Raw genomic sequence first — 12,050 nt, forward strand, 5'->3', positions numbered from 1 at the left:
TGCATCAAGTTCCTTTGTTATTGCATCATAATATCCAACCACCTTGTTCAGACAAGATCAACCTTTAATAAATCCATGCAGTGACTGCAGTATAACTTCATTCCTGGATAGATAGTCCTGCATTACTTCTTTAACGAGTGACATCATCATTTACCCTGGAACAGAAGTCAAGCTAACAGGTCTATAATTACTCATGTCACCCTTTGATCCCCCTTTGTGTATTGGGGATACATGCACATATCTACAGTCTATAGTGACTTCCTCTGAATCCAAGGATGCCCTCATAATTATGTCTAAAGGTTTTTCTTACCTCTTTTGCTGCCTAAATTAATATAATTGGATAAATCCCATCTGTTCCTGCCTTTTTTTTTTATTTAGCTTCAACAATTTCTCTTCCACTTTCCTCTCAGTTATGACAATATCGTTTAGCTCCCTGTTAGAATTAAATAAATTTCTGGTATCCTCATTCCTGAAAAATGTCTCCCCTGTGAATGTAGATCCATAATACCTATTCATTTTGTCACAACCTGAGCAGGATCATCAACCATTAAATCATTCACATCTAATGGACCAATGTCATTCATCCCCTTGCTTCTAGTGTTTGCATAAGTAATGAAGTATTTGTTATTTTTCATTGCATTCTTTGCCATAGACTTGTTATAATTGTCTTTGTTTGCGTAACCTCCTTTGTAACAACTTGATTTCAGAGTAATTTTTATCTAATGTCGGCTTCTATATCACCTGATAATTTATATGCATCACATGCAATTTATATCTATATATGCTCTATAGAGAATATATAGATATAAATTTAATGGACTGTATATATATTCTCTATAGAGAATATATACAGTCCATTCCAATTATTTGGGACACATCGGGACTAGTGCATTTTGACCCGATTAAGCGGCTGCCCCAATTATCCGAAGTTTCACGTGAATAGTTAAAAATACAATGTACCCACCCCCCTTTTTTTTACAATTGGTTCACTGTACAATCAAATCACATTATGGCGAACTCACCATAGTAAAGTACCGTTCACTATACAATGTGCAGTAAGCGCCGGTCATTGTGATCACGTTTGTGAATTGAATTTTAATTCTATTAAAGAACGATTCTAATTAGCGAAAATAGGAGGAATATTATCCACAGGTTATAAAAGCAAAGATATATTAAGCACAAATTTACCCTTTATTACCTTACCAATTAAAAAAATTAAATGATATGAGAAAATCGGAAGAATATACGTGATGATTGGAAGAATATACGTGATAATCGGAATAATTAATATGTACTGTAATATGTACATACTAACTAGTTGACATTTCTGTTCACTGACATTTGTGGGTGGGGGTTAAAATTTAAAACAGTAAAAAGATATGCAATCAGTAACAAAGAATATGGCACACACAAATTGAAAGTAACACAATACGTGCAAATGAAAACCGAGTAACGAGTTACAAAAATAGGAATGAAGAGAAGATCTGAAAATTAATTTTTTTTATATTATTGAAGATTTCATGGAAGTGTAAACACATTTCACCATAATAACCCACAGAATTCCAGCTGTCGGTGTTATCGCAAATTCAGTAACATCGAGTTTACTGTCCGTTTATGATAGATTTCACTAACAGAAAAGCCCAATAAATAGGTAACTGCTAATTGTTTTTATTGTTTTATGGTTGTGACCTCCAGAATTTCGACCGAACTATGTGGTACCATCTGAGACAATCGTTGGATAACTCCAGTGCTGCGGTCTCCTGCCCCGATTAAACGGCATGCTGTCTCCCAATTAAGAGTAAACCCTGGCTATTTTCTCGATTGGTTTCTGTTTTTTAAGATTTGCCCCAAATAAACGGCTGCCCAAATTAACCGGTGGCCCAAATAACCGGAATCCACTGTATCTATATATTCTATACCACCACTTTGCTTATTGGAGGCTTGAAGTGGTGAAACCCATGTTTAGTCTCTAGAGCAAAGCTCCGGCTTCCCCCTTCCCCCATACTTCTCCTTCAACCCATGCACGGTACTAAGTACTATAGGTTTTGATACCTTTTGTGATTGGGGTTTTCATAAAAAAAAAAAAAAAAATTACAGAAAATATATATCTGTATATTCTATATGAGAGTGCACAAGTACATTTGCCAGGGTTCAAGCACATAACTGCTAAATTTGGTGCTGTTTCTTGTATTCTTTCTATCTTGTGAACTCTGACCATGTGGTCATCCCAGAGTATAAACAGAAAATTTAAATTTAAGTAACGTTATTTATGAATAATGTGTACTTGATTTTTCTCTAGCATAATTAAATACTAAAGATCACAACTCTTCTCAAAATATATAAACTCCCTGGTATATGAAATTTTTTTCATCCACTTGACTACATAAATAATGATTACAAATGCATAGAAATAATGAAGTAAGAAATAATAAAGCAAGCTGTTTATAATTTCTATTATTTTCAAATAATTTTTTCTGGTTTTTGTTTTTATAATAAGGAATTTCTTTCATACAGGGCAAGGGATAATGATGTTTTCTGTCCCGTGGAGCAGAGAAAGACGCCATGAGTTTATCAGGTATATATGCAATATACAGTTGTAAACAGCATATATTTTTATATAGTATCTTTGATAATAATAATAATAGGAAATGTTTTCATTTAAATATTAATTAGAGATCCTAGTAGTATTAATTACACATAATGGACCAATGAGATTCGCGGCTACAGTGTGTGGCTGCTTATTTTCGAAGCTCTTCATAGCAGGTAGTTTTTGAAATAATTTTGAGAGTTTTTTTTTTATTTTAATATACTAAACTGTAGCTAATATATAGTTTGAATTCCTATAGTCACATAAGTTGGTTTATTTTTGTATTTAGATAAGTATTTGAAAGCTACAGCTTAATATTCAGAGAGCCTTTGCTGTCAATATTTTTGCAGGAATTTCATAACTTTTGTTGGGTAGCTTAAATTTAATTTCGCTAGTGGTTAAAAGTTTTGCCAGCAGTATAATTTCTGTAAGACTTTGCTAATTTAAATTCCATAGTATATTGTAGGTCATCAGCTAAATATTCATAGATAGCCTTAGTTATCAATTTTTGATGGAAGCGTCATAACTTTCATTTGCTAGCTTAAATATAACTTATTTTACTTAAATAATGGTCATTACAAGATCCACTTATGATGCAAAGTCCAAGGACATGGAGACTTAGGTGGAAGTGCCTGTGGGCATTTCCCTCAGGCTGTTGCGACTTTGTCATTTGTATAGCCTGTGGAAAGTATTCTAAGGCTGGTCTAGTAGACAGACCTTGCTCAACTGGTGACTCCTTTCTTTGATTAAGATGTAAGGCATGTACTGATCTCAAATTTGAACTTGGTCTGCTATGTGAAGAAATGAGGGGAATAAAGAAGTCGTCTTACCAAGAAAGGCTTAAATTCTGCAAATTGCAGCATCTCTTGACTATGCACCTGCAAGGTGATCAGATTGAGGTATATAAGGCCTTGAATGGGTTGAGCAGGCTCAATTCAGATGGGATTCTTCCTCTTGCTCAGATCATAAACCTTGAGGGGGGGGGGGGCATAAATTCAGATTGAGGAAAGACAGTTATAGAATAGTTCTGCAGAATTTTGCATTTAGCCAGCAGGTAGTTGATTTCTGGAACAAACTTACATCTGTTGTTGTGGAAGTTGTTAGCTTGAATAAATTCAAGGGGAAACTGGACAAAGTTTTAGAGGGAATGGATGTCTGAAATGGTGGGTTTTTTTTTTTTTTTTTTTTTTTGGCTGATGCTACATAAGCTTGCTTTCTTGCATCACATGCCTTCTCTACTACTACTTCTACTACAAATGTAACTGAGAGCTCATTGGGGACTCGAGTATCTCATGACCTGCCAAGCGATGCACCCTGATTCTGGTCCCAGAAAAGAATAGTCGAGTGAAGACTGCTCTAGTTGAATGTAATCCAGTTTTATCAGGGAAACGGGTGAAAATTTTTTTGTAATAAAGATAGGTGGACCAGAACCAGATTGTTTTTACCAGGAGCAACAATTGATGAGGTAACCAACAGATTGTCAGATTTTGAGAGGGGTAAAGAGAGCATTATTATTCATGTGGGGACTAACAATATTAAACAAACACGACATCAGCATCTGTTGGATAAATATAGAACTATGGTCTAATAGTAGTAGTAGTAGTAGTAGTAGTGACATGTGATGCAAGAAAGCATGTGTGTGAGCTTATGCAGCATCAGCCAAAAAAAAAAAAAAATCACACCATTCCCTCCAAATGCCTGTCCAGTTCCTCCTTAAATTTATTCAACCTATCAACTTCCACAACGACAGATGGAAATTTGTTCCAGCAATTAATCACCCGCTGGCTAAAGGCAAATTTCTGCACATCTATTCTACATCTGTCTTTTCTTAATTTGAATTTATGCCCCCTTAGGTTCGTAATCTGAACAAGTGGAAGGATCCCATCAGAATTCAGCGTGCTCAACCCATTCAAGGCCTTATACACCTCAATCAGATTACCGCGCAGGTGCCTAGTCTCCAGCCACTGCAATTTGCAGAACTTAAGCCTCTCTTGGTAAGAGGATCCCTTCATTCCCCTCACCAATCTTGTTGCCCTTCTCTGTACACGCTCAAGTAAATGTACATCCTTCCTAAAATGAGGCCTCCAGACCTGTATGCAGTACTCAAGGTGTGCCTGACCATTGCCTTATACAGAGGGACAATCACCTCATTCTCCCTGCTAGCAAAATTCCTATATATCATTGACAAAACCCCATGACCTGCCCTGGCAGCCTGTCTGCATTGCTCAGAAAACTTCATATCTGACTGCACAATTACTCCCAGGTCCTTTTCATTTTCTACCACCTTAAGCGTAGTACCACACAGTTGGTACGTTTCTCTGGGGTTACTTCTACCCATATACAGTACTTTTCATTTGTCAAGGTTAAACTTCAGTTGCCACAACTTAGCCCATCTGCCCAAATTATCTAGATCCTGTTGCAGTAGCACACTGCCATTACTGTTATTAACAACCCTGCCAACCTTTGTATCATCTGCAAACTTCGACACTAAGCCTGATATACTTTCATCAATATTATTGGGGCATCTCCATAGCCAGGTGGGAAAGAGCAGCAGTGCGTAGCACTCGCTTCTTGATTAGACTGGGGTTCGAGCCTGTCACCACCAAATACGGAGGATGCGGAAAGGTCAGAGAATGATTACCCGGAGGCCATATTCCCGGAGCAATATGGCCTTAGTTGCTAAAAACCAAATAACAGACAATAACAAATCAATATCATTGATGAATATACAAAACAACAGAGGACCCAACACCGAACCCTGTGGGACTACACTAATAACATTAGTCCATGAAGAGCAGCACCCATTAATTACCACCCTCTGTCTTCTCCCACTCAACCATCCTTTTATCCATTGTAGCAGCTTACCCTTAATACCATTCTGCTCCAATTTGTACAGTAGTCTTCCATGCACAAGTGTCAAAAGCTTTCCTGTAATCCAAACATATGATATCAAAATTATTTTTTGCATCCAGTTCCTTTGTAACAGAAACTTGTTAACAGGACAGATTGCTTCTACAGGGATGGGATACACTTAAATAGAAAGGATGCAAGAATATTTGCTGATCCTATCGAGGCAGTGTTAGGTGGGTCGGAAAACTGCTAGCTTGGGGGGATACAAGGACTAATAGATTAACAGTAGCCACTGGCAGAGGAGAAAGTGATTTTTACACTGCTTCTATTGGAATGAGCAGAAGCCTGAAAAACAAGATGCAGGATATTTCAGAGACTGCTGGGAGTCATTGCAGTACAAGAAAACATATGGGTTGTCTTAGGGTAGCTAAGAATAGAAACAGGTGCATGTATACTTGCATGTGTACCAGTGCTAGGAGTTTGGTAAATAAATTTGATGAATTTGAGGTATTGCTCAAAGCATCAAAGGCAGATATTGTTGGGATATCAGATATAAGGAATGTAGAACTGGAATTTGGGGAGTACAACGTCTACAGAAAGGATAGACAGGATAGGAAGGGAGGAGAGATTATGCTATTAGTTAAGAAACACAAAATTCAAGGAAGTGAGGCCAGTCAACATCGCTGGACAGTGCAGTGTCGAGTCAGTTTAGTGTGACATAAGCATTGGGAGATCAAAATTGAGAGTAGGAGTGTGCTATAGGCCTAATGAGTCCGATGAGTATAATAAGAAACTGTACAGGGAAATAGAGTGGCCAGTAAATCAGAGAGTCCTATAATGGGAGATTTTAATTTCCCAGATATTGACTGGAATTTGGGGGCTGGTCACTCACACACTAGCAAGGTCTTTTGGGGATTTATTGGATGATTGTTTTCTAAATCAGCATGTTCGCAAGGCAACTAGAGAGAGTAATACTCTTGATTTGATTATCAGTAGTGATTCTTCATGCATTAAGAATCTGCAGATAAAGGAACCACTAGGTGGCAGTGATCACAGTGTACTGAAGTGGGATTTACTCAGTGGTAACTACCATCAGGGGTAAAGGGAAGGGTTATTGCTTTTGTAAAGGCGACTACGATGGACTGAGACAGTATTTAAATTCTATACGGTGGGACCAACTGATAATGTTACCAACAGCAAATTCAAAATGGGAATCATTCAAAGAACTTATCTTGGAAGCTACTAGGCTTTACATACCAACTAAGAAATATTGTTCAAAGTTTAGGTCTAAAGGGATCTCAGATGAACTAATGAGACATATGGCAGAGAAGAAAAATGCATGGGATACATATAAATTAACACGTGACACAGAAGTCTATGATAGATATAAGTTGATCTGTAACCAAATTACAAAGGAGGTTAGGCAGGCGAAGGCAGATTATGAGAAATCTTTGGCAAGGGATGCAAAGAAAAACAGCAAAGAGTTCTTTACTTATGAAAACTCTAGAAGGAAGGGGATGAATCAGATTGGTCCACTTGATATCGATGGTTCAACTGTTGATGATCCTGCTCAGGTAGCTAAAAAACTAAATGAATATTTTGCATTGACATTCACACATGAGGAGTTATTCAGCGAGGGGAATGTCAGAGGTGTATTCAACTCTGGCAGTAAGCTAGATAATCTTGTAATAACTGAGAGTAAAGTGGAGGAGAAATTGTTGAAGATAAACACAAGAAAGGCACCTGGGGTGGATGAGATCTATCCAGTTATATTAAAGGAGGCAGCAAAGGAAATAAGCAAACCCTTAGTCATAATTATGAGGGCTTCCTTGGACTCAGTGGAGGTACCCATAGACTGGAGATGTGCAAATGTGACCCCCAATTCACAAAGGAGGATCATGCACCTCTGTAGTCAGGTGGGAAGGAGCATCAGTGCATTGCACATGCTTCTTGATTAGACCGAGGTTCGAGCCCGTCACCAACAAATACAGAGGATGCGGAAAGGTCAGGGAATGACCACCGCATATCCCAGAGCAATATGGCCTTAGTTGTTAATGCTCCTAAAAAAACCAAATAACAAACAAAGGAGATTCAAAGGCTGACACAAGTAATTATAGACCTGTGAGTTTAACTTCTGTTCCAGGAAAATTAATGGAGGCACTGATTAAAGAAGCACTGCAGGATCATCTAGACAAGACTTCAGTTATAGCTCGGACGCAGCATGGTTTTGTTAAACGGAAGTCTTGCCTCACCAATTTGATTGGATACTATGATGCAGTCACAAAAAGAACTGGATGCATGGAATAACTTTGATATTATATACTTGGATCTTAGAAAGGCTTTTGATACTGTTGCACATGTAAGACTGCTGCACAAATTGGAGCAGTGTGGCATTGGAGGCAAATTGCTCCTGCTATGGATAAAGGGGTGGTTGAGGGGGAGAAGACAGAGTGGTAATCAATGGATTACCACTCTGTCTTCTCCCACTCTGTCTTCTCCCATGAAGGACCCAATACTGAACCCAGAGGGACTCCACTAATGTTATTAGTGGAGTCCCTCAGGGTTCAGTATTGGGTCCGTTATTGTTTTCTGTATTTATGAATAATATTGATGATGGTATATCAAGCTTAATGTCCAAGTTTGCAGATGATACAAAGGTTGGCAGGGTTGTCAAGGACACTACTGACACTATGCTGCTGCAACAGGATCTGGAAAGGTTGAGCAGATGGGCTGTGAGAGGTGGCAAATGAAGTTTAACATTGACAAATGTACATATGAGAAACAGTAACACCAGAGCAACATATCAACTCTGTGGTACTACACTGGCAGTGGTAGAGAATGAAAAGTACCTGGGGGTAATTGTGCAGGCAGATATGAAGTTCTCTGAGCAGTGCAGACGGGCTTCAAGAGTAGCTCATGGTGTCTTATCAGTGATATACAGGAATTTTTCTAGCAGGGATAAGGAGGTGATTATTCCCTTGTATAAGGCAATGGTCAGGCCACACCTTGAGTACTGTATACAGGTCTGGAGGCCTCATTTCAAGAAGGATGTAGAGCTGCTGGAACGAGTACAGAGAAGGGCAACAAGCTTAGTGAATGGAACAAGGGGTTGCTCTTATGAAGAAAGGCTTAAGTTTTGCAAATTACAGTGTCTGGAGACTAGGCACCAGCGAGGTGATCTGATAGAGGTGTATAAAGCCTTGAATGGTTTGAGCATGCTCAGTGCTGATGGGATTCTTCCTCTTACTCAGAATAATCACCTGAGAGGGCATAAATTCAAATCGAGGAAAGACAGATGTAGGATAGATATGCGGAAATTTGCCTTTAGCCAGCGGGTAGTTGGTTGGTGGAACAGACTTCCTTCCCTTGTTGTAGAAGTTGATAGCTTAAATAAATTTAAGGCTCAGCTGGACAGGTATTTTGAACGAACGGAGGGGTGAAGTGGAAGTTTTTTTTTTTTTTTTTTTTTTGCTGATGCTGCATAAGCTTGCTTTCTTGCATCATATGCCTCTTCTAATGCTAATGTTAAATGTATCTGCAAGTACTGGTGGGTTCAGGAATATCTGTTCTTCCAATTTTTCCATGCCGTTGTTGGCCACAATGGAACTAACAGGGGCACCCATGGCAGTGCCACGTATCTGCTGGTATACGGAATCCTCAAAGGTAAAGACGCTGCTTGACAAGCACAGTTTGAGGGCAGTACAAATGTTGTCAGTGGACAGTGATGTTCTGTTAGGAAGGTTTGGGTCACTCTCTAGGAGCCTCTTGGTGCAGTTTACGGCCTGTTGGATAGGGATTGATGTAAATAGCGAAACTGCATCAAATGATGCCATAACAGCATTGTCAGAAATCGAGAACTCTTTAATAAGGTGAATGAAGTCGTTGCTTTTAGTGACAGTGTGGGTGGTATTTCTTACAAGAGGTATGAGGAGTCATGCAATATATTTGGATAGTTCATATGTAGGTACATTTCATCAGGACACTGTGGGCTGGAGAGGAACACTTGGCTTATGGATTTTTGGTAACCCATAAAACTGTGGTAGTTGGTAGCCTGTGGCATGAAGAAGCCGCTGAGTCAGCTTCTTCATCGGTCAAAAAAATTTCAAAAAATTATTGAAAAAGTTATTGAAATTTGTATTGAAATTGGCAGATAAATGAAATGAATCAGTTTGGCATTCATAACTAATGGGGATTCATAACTAAGCTGCCTATTGGTCTCTTTTAGTATTACAGAATAATTATATCCTGATTTTATAATCTTTATGATTTTAACTCAGTTTTATCATGATAAAATACTCTTATTTTAAATCAGACATGCAGTAAAACACATTTTTTAAAGATAGGAATATATCTTAATCAAAGTGCCCACATATGAAAATATTAAGAATAATTTTTTATTAGAACTTCTTTAGGAGCAATAACACAACTCACAGCAAGGATTCATGTACCCCAGTTTTCAACAGAAAGTGAGGCCACACAACTTCATGTAATTTTAGATCCTGAATGCAGTTATGCTCTTTATGTAAACTTCCCAATTACAGAATTAGCAACTCAGGTATGTCTTGTTAACTGTTTATATTCTGTTTCACCATTCTTTAACGTTTAGTTAACTTCTATATAGCAATATGCAAATTAAATGTTTTGAAATAACAGGTTCGTTCATTATAGCATTTAATTATTTTTAATGTAATGTTATATTAGTTATATTTGGTCCTTGAGGTTGTCACAGACATTCTCTCAGATATGCCAGACAAGCTATACTTGCTATCTGGGAGTCTAAAACGCTGATGAAACTGATATTCGGGTGACACTCAAGTCAAGTGGACCCAATTTCGGCGAAGTCCGGACGGTCTGTGACAGCCAAATCCTCTGCTTGCGCCTTCACGATGGTGGGACTGTTAGTAATCCTGGGTATAACCTCCATGCACAAGTACATGGTGGGTGACCACCCAGGTGTGAACCAACGTAAGCAGGGGTCGAGGTGTGGCGCCCACACCAAATGGAGGAACGCCGCCCCTCTATGTTACCAGGCAGTACTAGGTGGTAGATGACTCTCATCAACCGGTGAAATACCACCACTTTGCTTATTGGAGGCTTGAAATGGTGGAACCCATGTTTAGTCTCTAGAGCTAAGTTCCGGTCAACCTTTCCCTATCTCTTCCATCATGCAGTATGATTGATGACTTTTGAGGTTATGATGAACGTCGTGGCGAGATCCAATATTCCTTACATTTCGAGGGTACAGCTCTAAAACGGTGTTCGCAGGCCGGCCGCTAGTTAGTACACCGGACTGAACCTATTGGTAACTCTCTAGGAAGCTTCCGGATCAGGTAGTGTATAATCTTGCTGCCTCTACTCTGCCAGATAGTGACTGGAGGGAGTCTGAGTAGTGTGTATGCGGGGAGCATTGTCGAGGCCACGTTATGTCAAGGATCTGGGTATATTCTTACCACATGTACGCCATATCCAAAAATTTCATTACTTCATACAGCATGTCCCACCTACTTTTCCTTACTATTGAATACACCATGAATTGTCAAACTAATAGAGCAAGCTTATCTGCGAAAAGATCTAAACCTCCCAAGGACTTCCTAATTCATTTCACAAATATACGTGGTCTCAATTCTAATCGCAACGATGTCCATTTCCACTTGCAGTCTGCCAAACCCCATGTACTTTTTCTGACAGAATCTCAGTTATCGGTTGATTCATCTACTGCTCATCTCAGATGCCCAAATTATTCGCTGTATGATTCCTTTCGCCTCAAAGGTGGTACTTGTGCATATGTCCGTTCTGATATTCCCTGTCAGAGACTTGGCAATTTGGAATCTCCTCTCTTTGATCTTCTCTGGCTTAAAATCTCTCTACCTCATTGTGTCAAATTCATCTGTTGTCTCTACCGTTCTCCCAACTCCACTAATCACTTGGAGCTCTTTGACTTCCTCTCTTTGCAACTTGACTTTCTCCAGTCCAACTTTCCTAACAGCGAAGTAATTTTCCTTGGTGATTTTAATGTTCACAACTCCGGCTGGCTTCCGTTTTCTAGTCACACCGACCCAGCAGGTCGAGATGCTGAGGCTTTTGCAATTACTAATGACCTAGCACAGATTGTTCATTTACCTACAAGAATACTGGACAATCCTAATCATACAGCCAATACGCTTGATCTTTTTCTCACAAACAACCCTTCTAAGTACACACGGTCGAAGTGAGAGGTCCTTTAGGCACTTCAGATCACAACTTGGTGATTGTCTCTTCTCCAATGGAACCTTTATCTCATGGCTATTCCCAACCACGTGTTGTTTGGCATTACAAGAATGCAAAATGGGATGACCTGCGAGACTTCTTTTTTTCTTTTCCTTGGTCGGCTTACTGTTTCAAAACTTCTGATGTCAACGTTTGCTCAGATCGTGTCAGTGAAATTATTCTTGCAGGAATGAAATCCTTTATCCCACACTCCACTTTAAAATCTCGTCCTTTATCTAAACCTTGGTTTTCCAATAAATGTGCTAAGGCTGTCCAAGAGAAGAATGTTGCATATCGTAATTGGCTTGTTTCTAATTCTTCAGTTACATTTTCTGCCTACACCAAAGCTCGCAACAGTTGTAAAGCA

General features: G+C 39.0%; 1 protein-coding gene across 1 annotated transcript in view; it reads left to right on the forward strand.

Moving 5' to 3' along the window:
• Positions 1–12,050, forward strand: part of PGAP1 (GPI inositol-deacylase) — a 166,468-nt gene that overhangs the window by 139,434 nt on the left and 14,984 nt on the right. The window contains exons 17-18 of the mRNA XM_090371276.1: positions 2,515–2,575; positions 9,839–9,992. Of these exons, the coding sequence (XP_090227402.1) occupies positions 2,515–2,575; positions 9,839–9,992 (215 nt within the window). The remainder of the gene's footprint in view (positions 1–2,514; positions 2,576–9,838; positions 9,993–12,050) is intronic.

Source organism: Mastigoproctus giganteus, chromosome 4, assembly GCF_048544385.1.
Source record: "Mastigoproctus giganteus isolate SK-2022 chromosome 4, ASM4854438v1, whole genome shotgun sequence".
Classification (NCBI taxonomy): domain Eukaryota; kingdom Metazoa; phylum Arthropoda; class Arachnida; order Uropygi; family Thelyphonidae; genus Mastigoproctus; species Mastigoproctus giganteus.